General features: G+C 39.7%; 1 protein-coding gene across 3 annotated transcripts in view; it reads right to left on the bottom strand.

Moving 5' to 3' along the window:
• Positions 1 to 2823: 2823 nt before the first annotated feature.
• cherp (calcium homeostasis endoplasmic reticulum protein) overlaps positions 2824 to 22987 on the bottom strand; it is a 79859-nt gene continuing 59695 nt past the window's right edge. For 2 of the 3 annotated variants that reach the window (XM_059991713.1, XM_059991711.1), the window contains exons 12-19: positions 21252 to 21385; positions 19428 to 19514; positions 14325 to 14414; positions 12281 to 12433; positions 9312 to 9425; positions 7741 to 7835; positions 4768 to 4953; positions 2824 to 3473 (exon numbers count right to left, since the gene is read on the bottom strand). In XM_059991713.1, the coding sequence (XP_059847696.1) occupies positions 3436 to 3473; positions 4768 to 4953; positions 7741 to 7835; positions 9312 to 9425; positions 12281 to 12433; positions 14325 to 14414; positions 19428 to 19514; positions 21252 to 21385 (897 nt within the window). In that variant the 3' untranslated portion in view covers positions 2824 to 3435. The remainder of the gene's footprint in view (positions 3474 to 4767; positions 4954 to 7740; positions 7836 to 9311; positions 9426 to 12280; positions 12434 to 14324; positions 14415 to 19427; positions 19515 to 21251; positions 21386 to 22987) is intronic. The other variant, XM_059991714.1, reaches the window with a different exon arrangement.

Consider the following 22987-nt stretch of genomic DNA (forward strand, 5'->3'; position numbering starts at 1 on the left):
AGAGGGGCACTTTGGAGCATATCCTCAGCTGCTGCCTGAAGATGTTGGGGGAAGGGTGATACCGCTGGCGCCATGACCTAGTCCTAAGGTCTAGGGCAGATGCAATCAGCACAGCCATTCAAGACAGCAAAAATCAGTACGTTCCCATCACTTTCATTAGAGTGGGGGAGAAGGCCCAATGTTGAGCCACTGCACGAGACTGGCAGCTCAAAGTCAACCTACGGAGGCAGCTCTAGTTCCCGGAAATCATCACAGCTACTCTGCTCCACCCGGACATGGTGTTAATATCAGTCTACAAAGCAAGAGGTCCTGCTGGACCTTACTGTCCCCTGGGAAGACCGGATTGAAGAGGCCAACGAGCACAAGAGGGCTAAATACCTACACAGATCTTGTTGCAGAATGCTGGAGCAATGGCTGGAGAGCTCGCCGTGAGCTAGTCGAAGTTGGGTGCTGGAGCTTTGCTGGCCATTCATTACAGCAGACACTTAAACTCCTTGGAGTTAAAGGACTGCAGTGCAGAAGAGCCACCAGGACCATTCTGGAGGCTGCTGAAAAGGCCTTGCGGCGGTGGTGGATCCAGAGGGGGGATCCGTTGATTAGTGCGCCACTTAGACACAAGTCGGGGTCTGATCACCCCCGTCTGGGTCGCCCCAGGTAAGGGTGTCTGATGATTATAAACCCGAAACATCCTATGACCATGGGTTCATCAGAACCAGAAGGTGTATTCTATAACTGACACGTGAATATGCTGGGTTGGATCAATTGGATCAAACTGCCGAATTCAGTGTAGTTTCTGTATAATTTTATGAACACATTCTGGGAACCAAACCATTTCCAACTGTGTTATTCTCTCCAAACAAGACAGCTGAACACACCCACCTAAAGCAAGTCCTAATCAACACTGTTTTGTTATAATCAGATTTTTGGTACATAGGGATAACATAGGACACTTGATATTGAACAGTTTGATATCAGGGTCATATGTTTCAAAGTTTCAAGTTTCAAAATACATTATCAAAGAAAGTATAAATTATACAACCTTGAGACTTGTTTGCTTACAGGCAGCCACAAAGCAAGAAAGAACCCAATTAAAAAAAAGACCAACATGCCATGTGCAGAAAAAGGGGAGAAACACAAATCATAAAAAAAAGAGGCAAGCAACACCATTCCAAATCAAAATAAATCCTTAGATCTAAACCCCTGGAGCAGCCCGGAGTAGATCCAAGCTTCGGTATCAGTCAATCATATTAGCAGTTAAGAAGCATAGCAGCTGGCAGCAGTCTTCAAAGCCTCAGTGCCATGAAGAGAGTAGTCACCATCACGGGAGAGCGAGTGAAATTAGCTCTTGCCTCCAAACCTAACGGCTCGTCTTTCCAGTATGTTGTTTAAATTGTCCAAGCAGCATATTGAACCTCGCACTAGGATCCGGATACTGCTGCAGCAAAAGGCTCCGGGTCTAGAATACACCACCCAGTGACTTACTCTGGCTCCAGATTTCACTGCTCAGCCCAAGCTGCTCTCAATTTCTCAGTGCCCAGAGCAATTCAAACTCATACCCAGGCCAGTTGTATGGCCTGTGAACTCCTTTGCCTTGACTTCTCCTCTCCAAATAGCTCACCATCATCATAATCTGCCATTATGTCTATCCCTAATGTACTAAAAAGGGTCTCAAATCCAGACTTAACTAGCCAATATTTGTAAATAGGAATGTATTGTAATTACTACATGGTCCTTACAAACAAACTACCTCTCCAAAACATTCAAAGGCTATGGAAATTTTGCAGGGAAACATACTCATAAAATGCAAGTTGTTACAAACTATTAAAAACCATTTAAGTATGATTTCTTATTTACAATTTCATGGAGAATATTGTTACTAGTTCAATACCAGCCTGGTATGAAGGTTCCATTGCACAGGATCACAAATTGCAAGGACTGTACACTCAACCAGGTCCATCATGGGTAGAATCCTCCCTGCCATTGAGATGGGGCTTAAGAAGGCATCATCCAGCAAAAGGACCGTCACTTTCCAACACATACCCTCTTCTCGTTATTACCATCAGGGAGGAGGTACAACAGCCTGAAAAACCATACTCAATAATTCAGGAACAGCTCCTTCCCATCCACTGAATGGTCCAAGAACTAGCTTATTATTCCTTTTTCTCAGTCCCCAACTACTTATTTTGTAATTTATAGTAATTTTATGTATTTGCACTTTACAGCTACTGCAAAACAACAGATTTCATGTCATATATGACGGCGATAATACACTTGATTCTAAGTAACTGTTTCCTCTTTCCCATTGCGTTGCTGCTATTAATGCTGTAGATTCCCAGTGTCAAGCATGTAACCAAGATTCGGTAATAGTCTGGGATCAAGAAGCATCCTCTCAGAGTTTATGATAGGAAGGCATCAGATAGGTGTAAGGGCACAAGGGATAGCTGCAATGATCAATAGATTACAGTTAGTTTCAAGGTGACCATGCCTTTGCTCAAGTACAATCTAGTCTGGACTTCCATTGCTCCACACTTCCACCTCACTCCTCTAAAGCATTTTTAAAAACCCCTCAATCTCTTCAAGGTGATCAAGGTTTCAATCACTTGTATCATCATTTCATGGCATGACGGTTTGTATGATTAGATCTCAGTACTATTGGGTTTTCTGCAGTATTCATTGTTATGTAAATGCAAGTTCTGTCATTTCATTATCCTAACAAACAAATCAATTTGCTTTGTTTGACATATGGGCTTCTGTACAAGGTGCATTATCATTTCTTGTGACAGACAGAATATTTTTCAGCATCAAATGGAAAATGCAAGTCTGCACAATAAACAGAATGTGTTTAATTACGAAGAAAGTACCAATCGAGAAACTTCTGCAGTTCAGGTGAAAATAGTAAAATGGTCCACAGAAGTCATTACATTATGACTAGTCTAGATGATGATCAAACAAGAGACCATTAACAATCCAGATACACCTCCCTGTATCCAAACACAGTAGAACAGGTGAAAATATTTCAAGAGTTCAGTGTCTTTCCTTTGAACGTCACAGAGGAGGTGGTCAAAATGTCCAACTTTAGGCCAACACTAACATTTACAATTTGTCAGTATAAAAATTCTCATCCTATCACTGATGCTCACAATTTCACACTGCTTCACTTAAAAAAAAAACAGGGAAAAACACATCATTGTATAAGCAGTTAAACCAAGTTGAAGAGACTATAGTATGTTCAGTTCTACATTGAAATTATTTAGGAATCTGCTCATATCTCAGCCCCGAGTGTTAAGTACCCCCACTTCCCACCCCTAAACCTCAGCCCTGTGATTGACCACTCCAGCACTGAGTAGCTTGGGTGTTCAAGTCCTTATTGAATTTATAGGAGTGATGTCACCGTCTAAAACAGAACAAACACAGCTCTGTCTTCTCTTGCATACTTCACTCAGGGGCTGGCTGCTCTTGTATCTCTTTTTTCACTGCAGTAACATGGAAAGATAAAAGCAAATATTAAAACAAAAATAATAATGGATTTTTAAAATTATTTAATCGAATGATAACAATGTTCATAATAAACTTATGAAAGTATATTCAAATCTGCTGCTGTCACATTTCAAATACTTTTTTTCTGAATTTGTTAATAACCCTCAAGTTAAATTTAGTACAAATATTAAAGTTAGGATGGTACAGTGATATGTCAATTAGTATGACAGTCTCATAGCCCCTGTGACTATGTAGGCGGCAGGGGGAGATGGGGGGAAATGGGGGAATGAAAATGGATTATGGGGAAATAAGTAGGGAATGGTACTGCTCCAAAAGCAGGCATTGATTTGAAGAGTCAAATAGTCTCTTTTTCTGTTGGTAGGATATATAAATCAATAATTAACAAAGAAAATCCATCGCATCAACAGCAGAGAGGCAAGAGAGAATAAAATGAGAATTATCTGAAAAGCAACTGTTAGTATCCTATTAAAAACACTGGCCAAGCCATCTCTTAGTGACAATAGGTGTGTGAATTCAAGCAGGACTCAAACATTCAGTTGCTGAATTCCCAAAAGAAAGAAACAATTCCATTTCTTTTCTTTAAAAAAAATCCATTCTTTCTATATGAACTGAAGGCCTTTGGAATTTGACAGCTAGTTCAATAGATTTCTGCTACCAATATAGGGCTAGGGAAGAATTTACTTTATAGCCTTTTCACTACTCAGAACATCAGGACCACAAAGTGGAGATTCTAATAAAACATCCTAATCACAGAATGAGATGTTTAGATATAGCATTTGAAGCAAAGACTCTGAATTTCCATTAAGATACACTGAACAAAGCACCAAGCTGCATTTGTATACATACCATGACAGTAAACCAACTAAGATCCTGCAATGATATATTAATCAAGATTCAACATAGTAAATTAAAGAGATATTACAGCAGATGAGTAAAAGCACAGATAAAAAGCAAGAAAGACAGAGAGTACAGCTTTGGCAGCTGAAGACTTAGTTGTCAGTGGCAATATTAAACTAGGGGCAATCAATAGGACAGAAAGTAACAAAGTAAGTTGGAGTGGCGAAGGATGGCAGGAGGTTACAAATTCAGGAAGTTATGAGTCAACAGACAGATATGAAAACAAGGATGAAAATTGAGGCATGTTTAATTGAGAGCTGATGATATTGAGAGGTGTCAAAAATTAGTCAGGGCTAGTTCAGGCAATATCCCCCAATTCAAAAGCACCTCAGTCACACACAAAAAAAGACTCCATTCATCCACCTCACTTACTTTCATCTCTTGCTTTCATCCGAGCTATGAAGGAGTAACTTTTATTTCTTCGATAATTTTCATAGGGATCATCAAGTGGGATACCTACTCCTTTATACTGGTCCCACTTATCACGGATTTCTCCTCCTTTAATTGGGTCCTGGATACCTTGCTCCTTTGCCCCAAGTCCTCCTGATCCACTCCAACCTGGAAAAGACCAACCCAGACTGATGATTCTTTCCCAAGTATGGAACATCAGTACTTTCACTCTGTATTGTATACCAGTTATCAGCTCCAACAGTCTGGTGACTTAGTTTGCACAGTATTGTTGTTAAAGCACAGCTTAAACTTTAACTTATTATATAAAGCTTGTTTTCACATTAGGTGAGTGATTAGAGGCCTAATGGTAAAAATAGTGCTCTTAAAAAAAATTATAGTCAATTACAGTCTAAGTTACAGAGAAAGGTTGAACAAGTTAGGTCTTTATTCTTTGGAGCGTAGAAGGTTGAGGGGGGACTTGATAGAGGTATTTAAAATTATGAAGGGGATAGATGGAGTTGACGTGGATAGGCTTTTTCCATTGAGAGTAGGGGAGATTCAAACAAGAGGACATGAGTTGAGAGTTAGGGGGCAAACGTTTAGGGGTAACACGAGGGGAACTTCTTTACTCAGAGAGTGGTAGCTGTGTGGAACGAGCTTCTAGTAAAAGTGGTAGAGGCAGGTTTGATATTGTCATTTAAAAAAAAATTTGGATAGGTACATGGACAGGAAAGGAATGGAATGTTATGGGCTGAGTGCATGTTAGTGGGATTAGGTGAGAGTAATCGTTTGGCACGGACTAGAAGGGCCAAGATGGCCTGTTTCTGCGCTGTAATTGTTATATGGTTATAATTGCTGTTTTATATGTGACTTCTTGGATTTTACTAATTTGGCTCTCAAGTGATTAACCCTCTCAAAAGAAAAGTAACTTTCTAATTTAGAGGTATTAATATAACAGAATGTGACCCCTGAAGAGAATTGTTGGGAGATCTAAGAAAGGCTCAACCTGCTTTAAAAGGGCATCTACTGCAATGAGGTGCTTTGAGAGGTTCATCATGGCCTGACTCAGCTCCTGCCTAAGGAAGGACATGTACCCGCTGCTAACTGCCCATACGTAACAATAGCTCTATAGTGGATGCAATCTCACTGGCTCTCCACTTGTCCCTTGGCCCACCTGGACAACACTAATACCTATGTCAAGCTGCTGTTTACTGATTACAGCTCCACCTTCGAAACAGTTCAATACCATTATACCCTCAAGCCTAATCAACAAGTTTCAAGACCTGGCCTCTGTACCTCTCTCTGCAACTAGATTGTTGCCTTCCTCATCAGGAGAAGGCAGTCAGTGTGAAGCAGAAATAACTAGCCTACAAAGTACCCAGGACTTCTTTAGGAAGCGGTGTCTCAGAACAGCAGCGTCCATTATTAAGGACCTACAGCACCCAGGGCATGCCCTTTTCTCACTGTTACCATCAGGTAGGAAGTACAGAAGCCTAAAGGCACACACTCAGCGATTCAGGAACAGCTTCTTCCCCTCAGCCATCTGATTCCCAAATGGACATTGAAACGTTGGACACGACCTCACTTTTTTAAATATAGAGTATTTCTGTTTTTGCACATTTTAAAATTATCTATTCAATATATGTAATTGATTTACTTGCTTATTTAGTATGTTTTATTTTATTTATTATTATTATTTTTTTTCTCTGTTAGATTGTATATTGCATTGAACCGCTGCTGCTAAGTTAACAAATTTCACATTACATGCCGGTGATAACCTGATTCTGATCTCTGTGCTGACGATCAACACTGGTGCACAATTCGAGGATGCCTGCTTGGCCACTGCTCTACTCTCTCTACACCCATAATGTGTGGCTGGGCACAGCTCTAATGCTATCTATAAATTTGCTAATGACACAACTGTTGCTGGCAGAAACACAGATAGTGACAAGGAGGCATACGTACAGGAGTGAGATACAACAGCTGGTTGAGTGGTAACGACACAACCTTGTGCTCAACATCAGTAACACTAAGGAATGATTAAAGTAGACTTCAGCAAAGGGAAGTCTAAGGAACCTATTTGAGAGATCAGCAGTTGAATAGGTGAGGAGTTTCAAGTTCCTAGGTGTCAACATCTCTGAAGATCTATCTCGGGCCCAACAGATTGATTCAGTTACCAAGAAGGCACACTAGTGGCTATATTTCATGAGGAGTTTGAGGAGATTTGTCTCCACAGATTCTAGCAAACTTCTACAGATCTACTGTGGAGTGCATTCTAAGGGACAGCATCACCATTTGGTATGAAGGTGGCATCTGTTATCAAGGATCCCCACCACCCAGAACTTTTCATGGCTACTACCAGGGTGGAGGAAAAAGGAGCCTGAAGACATAGTCTCAACATTTTAGGAACAGCTTCTTTCCCCCTGCCATCAGATTTATGAACAGGCAATGAACCAACCCATGAACAGTACCTCACTACTGTTTTGCCATCTTTTTACATTACATATTTAATTATATACTGTGGTTTCAAGCATTCAGGTTTGGAGATGCCAGAAATGACCAGGAATAAGGATGCAATCATTGAAAGCATTATATGAAGGTAGTTTATTATCTGCATTAGCTGATTTTGTTAATTTACAATTAAAAGAACATGACAATGTACACTGGATAAATTCCTCTGTTGATTTTTATAGTACTGTAGTAGCTTTGGTAGTTTTCTAATTTGTAATACGTAATTTGCTACTCATACTTTTATTTTATACCTTTTTAACTCTTTCCATGAAACTTTGGCTAATTGGGGCAGCCACTTAATTGGGCCAAAATGTACTGGTCCTGATGTGTCCCAATTAACTGGCATCCATTGTATTTCTTATTATAATTCATTTTTTAAGCATTGTCACAAAACAACAAAATTCACTTCATATGCCAGTGCTGTTCAGTGACTCTGAACCATACCCATCTTCATCAACAGCTGATGTCCCTTGTTTTCCTCCCCCAATCTCTGATCAGGTGTGAGCGCGACAGAACCACCTCCAAGACCAGTGTTGGCACTACAAGAAAACACAACGATAAATGAATCCTAACGTACATTACAATAGTTAATTCTTATGCAATGGCTTCATCAGCTAATAAGGTGTTTAAACACTTTTTACCTGGAGTAATCTGAGACCAATTAGTCAAAAGCATGGCAAAAAAGTAAATGTTATTACAGAAATGCACAAATATGACAAAAGCACAATGCACAAGATATCTGGGTCAGGACATGCTCAGATTAAAAGGTCCTGAGTGCGTGGAAGTAATGTCCAAATCCAAATAACAGAGTAACGCACATAAATGATGAACAGTGCAGTATCTGAACCTACAAAGTGGCTCTATTCTAGTCACTGGCAAATTAAATAAATGGTAAGATTTTGTTTTTGAAGCTATGTATATGATGCTTGAAGGATCATGAGCGGTGTATTATCATGAATTAGGAGGAATGAAATAAACTACACAGAAGAACACAACGACAAATCGCAATGAGATACTCCCAAGTGTGAGCACATATGCTCAAACTGTGACATGTGATTTCTCAGCTTGAGAGGCTACTGTAACAATCAAATTGGCTGCCTTGGGGCCAACGGGACATTAGTACACAGACAAAAATCAAGTTGCCAAAGATGCTCAGAGTCAGCTGGCCAACTTTAATGAACTAATGTGCAGCACATTTTAAGAAAAAATATTGGTTTATTTTCTTCAAAACTTAAAGCTGATCTGAAAATTTTGTGATTTCTGGTCAGGTGAAAATACTTGTCACTGTTGCTTGCTCTTAAGCTTTTGGTACTACACAAAAGCACATGTGCAGAGCATAATACACTGGAACAAACAGTCAGTGACCACTTTATTAGTTACACCTGCTCATTAATACAAATATTTAATCAGCCAAACATATTGTAGCTACTCGATGCATAAAAGCATGCAAGAGGGTTAGTTGTTATTTAGACCGAACACCAGAATGGAGAAGAAATGTGATCTTAGAGACTTTGACTATGGAATTTGACTATGGACTTTGACTATTGGTGACAGATGGGGGTGAGGTTGAGCATCTCAGAAACTGCTGATCTCCTGGGATTTTCTCCCTAAAGTTTACAGAAAATAGTGTGACAAACAAAAAAACCATCCAGTGAGTGGCAGTTCTACAGGCAATAATGCCTTGTTAATGAGAGAGGTCAGAGGAGAATTGCCAGACTGGTTCAAGCTCATTGGAAGGCAAAGGCAATTCAAATAACCATGCATTACAACAGTGGCGTGCAGAAGAGCACCTCTGAATGCACAACACATCAAGCCTTTAAATGGATAGGCTACAGAAGCAGAAGAACACAAGCATACATTCAGCGGTTACTTATTAGGTACAGATGGTAAAATAAAGTGGCTACTGAGTGCAGACATAAAGCTCTGAAATACCTAATTTCCTGTCAATCAGCCAAGGTATGTTCAAATCAGAGGAATTTTGCTTTAAATAGCATGCACCATTCACACATACTTACGGTGGAGTCTGGCTGCGTGACCTTGATACCCGCCTCTTTCCTGGTGAGTATGATCGTGACCGTGAACGAGACCTTGAACCTGACCGGCTTCGAGATGAACCTGACCTACTACGGCTGAAAAATAATAACACTAACACTTTAGACACCATTATTTAGGTTTTAGAATTTGAATCTAATTCATAGTACAGCAGAGCAATGTCTTTGGAAAGAAGCCTTTTTAGTATGACGGCCATAAATTCTACAATCAGGGTTGCATGATACTCTGGGCAGCCTGATTAGTTTCAAAATGCTCTTATTTCAGGATCAAAAATATGCACTACCTTTGATAGACATACTGGTTCCAAGTGACTTCAAGGGAGTACAGACTGATAAAGGCAACCATACCATGTGATCATTGTGTATGAACATTTAACAGAATGGAAATGCTCTGTTCCAATGAAAAAAATTTGAGGACAGAAACAGTCCAGTGTTCTGGACTGTTTGTCCTTTTGTCAAATTTGGATAATGTTTCAGTTCTGCAAAAGGTCTTCAATCTGAAATGTTAATTCTTTCTCCACATATATTGCCTGGCCTGCTGTTTCCAGTAATTTTGTACTCGATTCTGAAGCTTAGTTTGGAAGATATTGGTTTGAAACAATGGGATAAAACACTGAGATGCTAAGACAAGTAATCTGTTTTATCTTATTATATAACACAACCTCAGCCAAAAGCAGAGATGCAGTTTCAAGGCACATTATGAATGAAGAAATTCAAATCCTGGAGACGATTGAACTTTATTTCAATTAGATAAATCCACAGAAAGGAAAAACGTTGCATTACTTGCATGGGGTTCTGAATAGGTTTTTCTCGGGAGGCAGGAAACAAATGGTAGGGTGAAGGAACATTGGTCGATAAAAAGGAGGGGAGAAGGAGAGGGGGAGGGGGGAGGGGGGAGGGGGGAGGGGGAGGGGGGAGGGGGGGAGGGGGGGAGAGAGAGAGAGAGAGAGAGAGAGAGAGAGAGAGAGAGAGAGAGAGAGAGAGAGAGCACGAAGGTAGAACAGAGGATGTGGTGTATATGGATTTCAGTAAAGCATTTGACAAAATTCCCCATGGTTGGTCCATTCAGAAAATCAGGAGATATGACAGCCAGGGAAATTTAACAGTGTGCATTCAAAGTTGGCTTGCCCATAGAAGGCAAAGGGTGGCTGTAGATGGAGCATTATCTGTCTGGAGGTTGGTGACCAATGGTGTTCCAGAGGTAACTGTTCTGAGACCCATGCTCTTTGTGAATTTTAGAAATAAGTTGGATCGCAGAAGTTGATAGAATGGTTAAGAAAGCTACGGTGTGTTGGCCTTCATTAGCCAGAGATTGAGTTCAAGAGCTGTGAGTAAGTTTAAAGTTCTATAAAAGCTTGGAATATTGTGTTCAGTTCTGCTGCCTCATTATAGGAAAGCCATGAAAGCTTTAGGGAGGGTGAAGAGGAGATCTAACAGAATGCTCCCTGGATTGGAGAGAATGACTTATGAGCGAGGATAAGTTTTTCTCTCTGAAGCAAAAGAGAATGAGAGGTGACTTGGTAGAGGTGTACGAAATGATAAGAGGCTATGATCAAGTGGATAGTGAGGGACAGAGACAGACAGGCATTGGTTAGAATATTTTAGAATATAGCTCTACCCTGCTTCATGTAACTTTTAAGATAGCAGCACTTAACATCAATTTAACATTTGAAAGAGTTTGATGTTTCTCAGTAATATACTGAAGTGTCAGCTTTGAGGTTTTTGTTTTGGTGACTAAAATCTGGCTTGAACCAAGAATGCTTAGAATTGGAGATGGAAAAGCTACTAACTAAACCAGTCAAACTATGATTAATTATGTCAAACTAAATTGGTGATATTTAACAACATTGAGATCAAAATAACTTTTATGTTAAGTCAGTGGTGGAACTAAAGTCTTTGTGTGAGAGCTCAGTGGAAATGCTGGCCTTAATAAACAGCACAGTGGAAAACTGACACGTTGGATAATATGCCTGAAGGCCCGATAATACTTTTTTGATGGAACAATTTGAAATGTTTTTGAACAGCCATATGTGAACAGACAGTAAGGACATTTTCTGTTTGTTCCCTTCATTGTTCTCAAAAAAATTCCTCCACATTTTACAAACTATTTTGACTAATCAAATTTCAACAGGAACATTATTCCCAAGAACCTTTTAAATAGTTAGAAATGTCATAGATCATATGGGAAAATCTCAAAATTGGCAACATTTTCCATGAAAATGTGTTGTAACTTGCAAGATGTTTATGACTTTGAACATGGGCACTTCTATTTGACTAATTGACTAAGTTACTTATATGATTTTAAGCCATTGGTTAATTTCTTAGTATATTCTTGAATTGTCCCAAAGGCATACATTCTTAATTGTCACATGTACATTAAAAGTTTGATAATCTGCTATCTGATTGTTCAGAAATCTTGATCGCACAGCACCTGGCTAATCTGGGTGATGTTTCCCACTCTCCCTTTAAACTCAATGAGGGACCATCCCTAATCTCCCTTTAAAATCACTGGGACCCTATCCTCTCCTTCCCTTTAAGGACACCAGAACGCCATTCTCTCATTCTCTTTAGACTCACCAAGGCCTATCTGCATCCTCTCTTAAAACTCATTGGAACACAATCCAAATCCTCCTTTAAACACTGAGGTATCAGTTTCCATACTTCCTTTAAATTCACAACAATCTGTTTCCTGTGCCCTCATTTAAATTGCCTCATTCACTAAAAATATACAGTTGGGTAATATAAACAAATTAAAAGTGTGTTGGAGAAGAAATCCAAATGATATCTAAAAGTCCAATACTAATCCAACACTTGCCCAAAAGTGCAAGATTGAAGTTTTTCCAGTGCACGATAATAAGGGATAAATTCCTCAAAGATATTAGAACAGGGAACAAACAGACAGTTTTGTTAGAAAGTAGTTTCTTTGTTCTTACCTGGAACGTGAAGCAGAATATGAACGGGAACGCGAACGGGATCGAGACCGCGATCTTGATCTAGAATAGGACCTAGAGGACCGTGAAGATCTTGAGCTTGAGCGAGTGGAAGAACGCCTGCTCCGTGACCGACTGCGGGATTTTGATCGCCCACTGTAGACAAAATTAGCCAATTCATGTCTCAGTGTATCATGTAATAAAGCTTGCTTCTCTCCAGCAAGTTAAAACAATCAGGCAGCAAGCAACTATATTCAACATACAATTAAACTGCAGCATATCATGCATCATAATCAGAAATTATTCATCTTTCATTGTTGCTGGGGAGAAATCCCTGACTTTCTTGATACTTAACATAATTCTACTCCAGAGGTCCACAAGAGCTCCAACAGCTTAAAAGACCACCATTATCTTTTCTGGGGAAAGATAATAGTGCTGGGCTTGCTGCTTTAGTCCAGATAAAATTCAACTGTGAGCCAGAAGTCTTTAGTCAGTACTGCAGTCAATCAAGGTGTTGAAAGATGACAGCAGACATCTCATTCAATCCACAACACGTAACTCTATGACTCCACATGGAGATCTTGCTGTTGTTGGCAGGGACTCTAATATGAAGATGTTTCAGGTGAATATCTTCCTTATTCAGGCCTTTTCTTAAGATTAATACACACAAAAGGTCAGAGGATCAAGCAGCACCAATGGAGGGAAATGGACAGTCGATTTTTCAGGCCCAGGCACTTAATCAGGACTGGACCCAGTCCCAACCTGAAACATCGACTATTTATTCTCCTCCACAGATGCTGCCTGACCCACTGAGTTCCTCCAGCATTTTATGTGTGTTGACCCATATTTCCAACATCTTCAGTCTCTCTTGAGGCATAATTCTTCAGAAACAACCAAAGGCTCACACACAGATCAACCTCACATGGTTCAGTTGAAAGGTGGAGCATTAAAACAACTGGAAAGCATCCCAAAATTGGCACATCAGTGCACTTGACATTGCATCCATGTGAGCAATACTCTCCCTCTAATCAGAAGAGACCCAAGAATTCAGTGTATTAACTACTGCAGGTAGTGAATGGCTGAGACACCATCCATCTCAGTTTCTAGAGAAGGCTAATATTTCCCTCAGCATAAAGGGAACCAACAAAAACACTGAGCTCCAGAATACATTCCACTGACCCTTGTATAGTGCGCAGGGACACTGAATAATGTCAGATCCCATCAGCAATGCGTAAAAATATTTATAGAGAAAGGCAATTGGGAAAGGTACTACAGGACAATACAGAAACATTATCTCACCCTAGGAATCAATGATGTTGGGAGAACAAATGTTAAATGTTGTAATGTTAAAATATAAGACTGCCTGAACACACATAGCCAGCTACACATCATTATCAGCGAATTTTTACAAGTTGACTGACCCAATCTACCCACGGCAGTAGATATACCTTACTTATTTTGTCTCTTTAATCTGTTTTCTTTCAATGAGTTACCTCCATCGACTCTATCTACACTTCTCACTGCCTAAGTAAAGCAGCCAACACAATCGAAGATTCCACCCATATTAGATATTTTCTCTTTTGTCCCCTCTCCTGAAGGGCAGAAGATACAGAAGCCCAAAAGGACCTACCACTAGACTCAAGGACAACTTCTATCCTACTGTCATAGACTACTGAAAAGCTCCTTAGTATGATAAGATGGCTCTTAACCTCACAATCTACTTTGCATATTGCTGTCTAGCTGCAATGTACTTTCTCCATATTGTAACATCTTATTTTGCACTCTGTTATTGTTTAACCTTGTACTATCTCAATGTAGTCATTTAATGAATTGATCTGTATAGACAATATGCAAGACAATTTTTTCACTGTAACTCTCTATACATCACAAACATAAACCCAATTCCAAAATATTGCTGTGATTTTTGTTTTAGTCATTAGATCCAGTCTTGCACTTAAAAGCCTTATTAATATATATAATGCTTTCAGTTATTAATCTCTTGTCCAGACTTGCTAAGCACAAGGCAGAATAATATGTCCACACTGACCGTTTCTCCACTTTGGCTCCGCTACCGGCCTCATGAGATTCTGAACGGGGTCCTGGTTTCAATACCCCAGATGTAGCTGAGCTTGGACCTCTGTATCACAAAAGGTTAGGGAAATTGGTGTAACATTTTGTTTATAAGAACATTTCTCATATGCATATAAATTAAGAAATCTTTCTGCTTTTTGTTTTGGGCTCCCATAACTATATTTTTCAAACCAAAGATATTTTACACATTGTGCCAACAAGGGCCAAAGAGAATAAAAGTCACTTAGAATATCAAACACTAAGTATCCTACTTTTTCTGATGATATAATAAAACAATGATTAAACGCATGTCCAAGGATATTACTTGTATTGATTTCTAGAAGGCATCTGATAAGATCCTTCATAAGATAGTTTAATAAAGCCAAAGCTGGTAAAACTGAAGGCAATTTGTTGGCAAGGCTAACGTTTGCTGAGTAGCAGTAAAAATTGTAGGGTTGAGTAGGGAAGGATGCAATGTCTGAGCTAATTTATGGACAATTCTTCACCATATTTTTAAATGAGTTTCATGATGTAGAAATTCTTATATTAAAAGAACAACACCATGAAAGATGGCATTATTCATTGATGGTAATGCCAGCTTTGAACAGCAAGATTTGCATTAGCAAATGTGAGGTCCTAATCTTTGGAACATGAACATAGACCCTGGTACAGAAATACAATGCCTATAAAAAGTATTCACTCCCTTCTAAGTTTTCATGTTTTATTGTTTCATATCACTGAATCGCAGTGCATTTAACTTGGCTCTTTTGACACTGATCAGAAAAAGACTCATGTCAAAGTGAAAACAAATTTCTACAAATTGGTCTACATTTATTACAATTATTAAACACAAAATAATTGCATAATTACTCTCCCCCACCCCCAAGACAGTATTTAGCACTTTAGGCAGCAATTACAGCCTTGAGTTTGTGTCGACACATCTTTGCACATCTGGACACTGCAATTTCCCCCCATTCTTCTTTACAAAGCTGCTCAAGTTCTGTCAGATTGCATGGGGATCATGTGTGAACAGCCCTTTTCAAGTCCAGCCACAAATTCTCAATTGGATTGAGGTCTGGACTCTGACTTAGCCACTCCAGGACATTAATTTTGTTGTATTTAACTGTGTAGATTTGGCTTTATGCTTGGGGTCATTGTCTTGCTGGAAAACAAATCTTTTCCCAAGGCACAGTTCTCTTGCAGACTTCATAAGGTTTTCCTCCAGGATTGTATTTTGCTGCATTCATTTTACCCTCTACCTTCACAAGCCTTCCAGGGCCTGCTGCAGTGAAGTAACCCCACAGCAGGATGCAGCCGCCACCATGCTTCAGGGTAGGGATGGTGTTTTTGATGATGTGTGATGTTTGGCTTCCGCCATAGTGTTTAGTCTGATGGCCAAAAGGCTCAATCTTGCTCAACCTTCTTCCAGCTGACTTCAGATTCTTCCACATGCCTTCTGGCAAACTCTAGTCGAGATTTCATGTGAGTTTTTCAACAACAGTTTTTTCTTTGTCACTCTCCCATTAAGCTGAGAAGCACCCAGGCAACAGTTGTTCTATGCGCAGTTTCTTCCATCTCAACCACGGAAGCTTGTAACTCATCATAGGTCTTTTGGTGACCTCTCTCACTAGTCCCCTTCCTGCACAGTCACACAGTTTTTGAGGACAGCCTGCTCTAGGCAGACTTACAGCTGTGCCATATTCTTTCCATTTCTTGATGACTGAATTTACTGTACTCCAAGGGATACTCAGTGACTTGGGAGATTTTCTTGTATCCATATCCTGATCTGTGCTTTCCAATACTCTTTGTGTGGAGTTGCTTGGAGTGTTTTTTTGCCTTCAGGCTGTAGTTTTTGCCAGGACACTGATTCACCAGCAGTTGGACCTTGTGATCCAGGTTCACTTTTACTACAATCAATTGAAACACCTTGAACGCACTCATATGATCTCCCTTTAACTAATTCTGTGAATTCTAAAACCAATTGGCTGCACCAGTTATGATTTGGTGTGTCATATTAAAGGGAGGGGGTGAATAATTATGTATTCAATAATTTTGTGTTTTATATTTTTAATTAATTTAGATCACTTTCTAGAGATCTGTTTTCACTTTGACATGAAAGAGTCTTTTTCTGTTGATCAGTGTCAAAAAAAGCCAAATTAAATCCAGTGTGATTCAATGTTGTACAACAATAAACCATGAAAACTACCAACAATGAACCATGAAAATGTTAAGGGATTCTGTTTTTGAGGATTTGATAACAACAAGGTGGATGTTATTTTACAGTTTTACAAAGCTGTAGTTAGAAATTTAGAGAACCAGGAACAGTTTTGGGTCTCAGCTGAAGTAGAGCACGAAATCTTGATTTCAGGGTGAAACTAGGGTAGCATTCCTTACAGAAAATTGGGATGAATGATAAAGTTGTCAAATTAATATGGAGAACTTCCATGTGGATACATGTGGATCAAAATCATTTTTGTTAGTTGGGGAAATCCATGGTCTAAACATTAGAAGCAGGCCTTCCAAACATAGATGGTGACTAAAATTTCTCTATCACGTGATAATTACAGGTCGACCTTCACTAATCTGGCACCATTGGGACCTGAGGAATGCCGGATTAGTGAAAATGCTGAATTACAGAAGGATAACTTTAAGCAATAGGTAACTGCCTCATCATACCTTTAAAATATCATGTAAATCAGTACATTAGATAATAATGAAACAGAAATATTAAATGAGCAGCAAGTGAAATTTTAATAAAGTAATATACTGTACAGGCACAGATAAAATAAAGGGTAGAGGTAAATGTACAGGAATTAACATACAGAAGAGTTGAGCAGTTCTGCTTCTAAGGTGAGACGTTTAATATAACTTCAGGCAAAGTTACATGTTTGCAAGTGTGGGATTGTCAGGATCATCAACATCTTCATCTTGAAAAATGAGTGAAGCATCAAGAACTGGTGCTGAAACTGGCACAACAGTTTCTTCAAAAACTGTTGATGATGGTGGCAGCACATCTGGGTGAGCAGAAGCAGAAGTCGGAGAAAGGAGAAAGGAGATCATTTCACGCGACCTCCAGGCGGCCAGTGATTCGGCACGGGGCTCTTCCCACTTCACTCGTTATTTTCTTTTCCTCCGCTTAGTAATATGCTTAAATTCAGCGGGTCGCCACGTCTGATCTGAGGTCATAGGCAGAAGAGAACAGAGCGCCGGTCATGCAACGCCGGAGGGCAGTGCACGACTGCCGGCAGGCAGGTAAGAAGGTGGACCGACCCAGTGCGCGCCAACCCACTGCTGGTGGGTGAGACAGGCTGGCAGCCATGCCTCACGCAAATGATATGAATAAATGCAGGAAAACAAGCAGAAATCACTTGTCTGTGCTTACAAGAGCGCACCAATATGTGAACAGATCTAGCGCAACCAAAACAAAGCGCAGCGGGTTGGTACGGTGGCCCAAGAAGTTTGAAATTACAGTTGCACGGAAAATTTGATTATCGAAGGAACCGGTTTACAGGTAGTCGGATTAGTGAGGGTCGACCTGTATTAGTTTAAACCTGAGATTTGCAGATTCTTGTTTACCAAGGACATGTTGCATACAAGGAACAGCAACTATTCAGAATTAGGGTGAAAATTAGCTATGGCTCAAGGTGGAGCAGAGCTGAGGTGCTAAATGGTCAAATCCTGTTCTAGTTATCAAGGTTTTCCAATGACATTAAAATAGGTGGCAGGGTATACTGTAATGAGGGTATCTGGATACAGACTGTGCGGCTGGGCAAAAACATAGCAAATGAAGTTTAATATGTCAAAGTGTGAAATTATGCCCTTTGGCAAAAGGAAACAAAATGAAGACTATTACCAGTATAAACAGTGATTGCAAATAATTGGAGTACAGAGAGATCTAGATGTTCTTGTCATCAATGACAAAAAGTGAGCAGAAAGTACAATAGGTAGTTAGGAAATCAAATGACATACTGCCCTTTATTGCAAAGACACTAGACACTAGAAAAAGGAAGTACTGCTACGAATATACAGGTGATTGTTGAGGCCACACCAGGAGACTCACAAAGTTTTTGTCCCCTTATTCAAGAAAGGATATACTAGCACTGAAGGCACTAATAAAGAGATTTCCCATTCCATTCCCCGAGATCAGAGGGGATTGTTGAATCATGAGCAGCTAAGGAAGTTGGATATGTATTATTTGGAATTCAGAAAAATTATTGAAACATACAAGACCCAAAAGGGGTCATGACAGAGCAGATGTTACAATGTTTCCACTATTGTGAACCAGGGGACACAGTCACAGCAAGATCAAAACTGAGGCACACAGACATTTTTTCTCACAGAGCTGGGCAAACCTCTGGACTCCACCCTGAGGATTCTGAAGTTTTGATCACTAGAAGGGGTAAATGTATTCTTTAATGATTGGGAAGTTTAGGTTAAGAAAACTAGCACAGAGGATGAGATCAGTCATGAATAGCAGAGCCACTTTGTAGTGTCAGGTAGCCTACTTCGGCTCCTATTTTTAGTGTTCTTATAGAACAAAAAGATCTGCAAATTTACAAAAAATGCTTTTAAAAAGCTTCTAAAAGTAATCAAGAAAATCCACTGCCATCAGTTTTCTCTTGGAAAATAAAATGAAGAAAGTTCTGTTTTAGATCAATCCTGATCAAATTGCATCTGCCTTCTGGTTTTGATCCAATTCTCAGGAAAAGCCAAATATCACCACTGACATGATAGCTGAATAATTTGTGTAGATTTTGAAGTTTAGACTGATGTTTAAAAAGATGGGGTACATGCAGGAACCATTTCCTTATGAGAGGAGAGCAAAAATAAATAGGCATGATCTCAGTTACCACACCTTCAGCAATGAAAAAAAGCAAGCACTTTTCCACACAATATGTAAAAGAAATTTGCAATTTTATATCCTTAACTGGCTGTCGATACTAAGGGTCAAATGGAGCTTTCAACACTACTGAAAAAACTGGAACAATGCAATAATCAGGAAATAAAACAAGATATTTGATATGTTTTAATGGTTTTTCAAAGCAATTTCCACTTCCACCCGTTGCTTCCAAATACTTACTTATTTCTCTTCTCTTGCCCCTTTTTTCTCCGTGCTCGCATTTTGGCTCGGAAGAATTCATAGAGTCCATTCTGCTCCCAACCTTCACTGCACAGGGAAGTCAAAATGTATCAAAGTCCAGGCAAGTGAACAAAGGTTAATCCAGAATAACAGAATGGATTTCTTGTACATTGTAAAGGACACAAACATTACAAATATGAGAAGAACTTCAGCAGTATATGCAGAGAACAAGGTCTGAGCAAAATGGCAGAAGCAGTAGATTGATGAGAATAATTGTGAATAAGCACAATTTGGAGAACTAACAACAATGGAAACAGACTAAAAACTAAAAACAATGGTGAAAATAAAGTTTTCAATGGTCTCTTTCTATGCTTGAATTTCTACAATTCCAGAAAGGCACCGAACTCTTAAAATTTTTGAAAGACTGTGGTTCAGAACCACTTCTACTAAGTCGTTGTGCAGAGCAGAGTGAAATTATGGGTAAAATCCAAATAAGCTGCAGTTAATGAAATTAGGATTAAATTCAGCAATACAATTGGCCATTATGATGGAAAGCAAAATGGACTGCAGGAGGGTATGATTAATAAACTAACCAAACGAACAGAATAAAATCTCTGCACCGAAATACACTCATGCATATTAAGAGATGCAATGATTTATTAAAAAGAGTAAATGAGATAAATAATAAAATATAAATTTGCATAGATGGCCTGCACCAGGGATCACCAACCTTTTTTGCACCGCGGACCAGTTTAATATTGACAATATTCTTGCAGACCGGCCGGGGGGGGGGAGAGGGGAGGGGGTTTGTTAATTGCAACCGGAATATAGGTGATAAGTCACTTCCAAGTGACTAATACACTCAATTTCGTTTCTAAAAGGGTTTATCTAACGAATTTAATATTAAACACACAGCTTATATTTTCTTTGAGTGAATATAGTGATAAGTAAATTATAACTTACTTATAAGTCAATAGCATCATAACATTTTAAGTAACGTTTGGATATTAAATACACAGCGCATATTTTCCTCATATGAACATATAAAATCATTGCAACACACCAGTGAGAGGACAAGGTAAGGGCCAGAGGCCCTGTACTGGGGCTGCCGCAGTCGCAGTCTGGAGAGAGTGGCCAACAAAAGTTTGGCTCAAGGGATGACTTTCAGTAGAATGCAGCGCGGTAGCTGCTCTGCTACTTATGAAATCCTGAGCCTGAACTAGGTCATCTGCGAATATTTTAGCACCGGGTTCCCCACAAACATTTGGTGTGCTAAACAGGCTAGAGGCAGCGCCCATCTGTCCACGTTCCAAGCCAATATCAACGGCACTTCTCTCAAGGCAGCCGGTTACCCAAGGCCAACCAGTGATCCCTGGCGCTAAGGTATCACTGTGTTCAGGCGACTGATAACCTCGCGTGGATAATGACTTAGCGTGCGTAATGCCCTCGTGTGCGTTTAAGTTCAACAGTGGGCATGATAGGGAATGAGGAAAGGTGCAGCTGACTCATGTCATTTCATATCGCCAAATCATTTTGTTTCCTTGCGGCCTGGTAGCACATGCTTTGCGGCCCAGTGGTTGGGGACCGCTGGCCTGCATGATACTGAATAAGACACGAAAACTATTCTGATACAGACTTTCATGAAGATGGTAGAAGGGTTGTTATTTTAATCCACGAAGGTGAATATGTTGCATTTAAGAAAAATGATCTGTTTCAGCAGCACTTTTCCTTTCACTGAACCCAACACATGATCAATAACAGCAAACATTTCTTACCAAGCAGACAGAGGGTAATGACAATGTGTAATCTTTACAAGACACCTACCTATTTCTTGGTCTGTCATGAGATGGTGGACTATAAAATGCCTCAACTGCAGCAAGCAACCTCTCATTGGGTGGCATTGGAGGTGGAAGTCGCATATCTTTAGGTTCCAGAGCCTTGTAGTCATAGTCTTCTAACTATTACAAACAAATGATAAGTAATGCACAATCCAAAGTTAATACCATGTCTGTAGCTGGTTTGTTGCTTCTTACCTTCATACATAAATAATTTTCAGAAAAAAACTGAGGAAACGAACAAAAAAAATGGGAGCTCACTGCCAACATTTTAATGAGGATATTTAAATAAAATGTGTGCACAGTTCGGGTCACTTCACTTTAGTAAGTATGTGGTTCAGCAAGACAGTTGAGAAAAGAATTTCAAAGACGTTGCCTGCATTGGAGGGTTTTTGAGTTATCAGAAAAAAATGGATAGACTAAGTCTGTTTTAGCTAGAGAAAAGGAAGCATGGAGAGGTGACATGACAGAAAAATATAACATTATGAGAGGCATAGACAAGGTAGATAGCCAGTATATTTTCCCATGTTAGAAATGTCTAAATTAGAGGTCATAGGTTTAAGGTGAGAGGGAGGATCAGAGTACTTATAAAGAGTAGGTGGTATTTGGGATGAGTTGCCACAGGTGGTGTAGAGAAAGAAACAGTAATAACATTTAAGAGACATCTTGACGGGTACTTGAATGAGCAGGGGAGAGGGGGAGGGAGAGGGGGAGGGAATTATTGCAGGCAAATGGGATTGATATAAAAGGCATAATAAGCCTGCTTCAATGCTGTAAATCTTTACAACTCAAAGTGACCTCAACATCAAGAAATATTTTGTTCACTTTGGAGAAGTGAATACATAATTCAGATCGGAACAAGTGCAGTAGAGGGAACGCTAAATATTTTAGAGAGAGATTAAATCAGGTCCTAGACTTGTCCTTTCAGGTGACTCCTTGGGGAGTTCTTCTAGAGTCATGAAAGAGTGGCACTTCAACCAATATTAGCATTCCAACTTTACTGTTATTTATTTTACTGCTATTGTACAACTTGCTATTTCACTCATAACGTGTCTACATTCTAGTAACTACATGGCAAGGTACTACACTGCTTAGAAACTCCCTTCCTTGAATAAAGGAACAACATCCGCAACCGTCCAATCCTCCAGAACCTCTCCCATCCCCATTGATGATTCAAAGATCATCATCAGAGGCTCAACAATCTCCTCCCTTGTCTCCCACAGTAGCCTGGGGTACATCTCATCCGGTCCCAGCGACTTATCCAACTTGATGCTTTCCAAAAGCTCCAGCACATCCTCTTTCTTAATATCCACTGCAAGTCACCACTACAGTCACCAAGATCCCTTTCCATAGTGAATACTGAAGTAAAGATTCATTAAGTACCTCTGTTATTTCCTCCAGTTCCATACACACCTTCCCACTGTCACACTTGATAGGTCCTATTCTGTCACGTCTCATCCTCTTGCTCTTCACATACTTGTAGAATGCCTTGAGGTTTTCCTTAATTCTGCCTGCCAAGGCCAAGGCCCCTTCTGGCTCTCCTAATTTCCTTTTTAAGCTCCTTATATTCTTCTAGATCTCTGACATTACCTAACCTCTGAACCTTTTGTAAGCTTTTCTTTTCTTCTTGACTAGATTTATTATAGCCTGTACCTTACCATAACTTCCTGGTCTCACTGGAATGTACCTATGCAGAACTCCACACAAATATCCCCTGAACATTTG

Source organism: Hypanus sabinus, chromosome 16 (genome assembly GCF_030144855.1).
Source record: "Hypanus sabinus isolate sHypSab1 chromosome 16, sHypSab1.hap1, whole genome shotgun sequence".
Taxonomy (NCBI): Eukaryota; Metazoa; Chordata; class Chondrichthyes; order Myliobatiformes; family Dasyatidae; genus Hypanus; species Hypanus sabinus.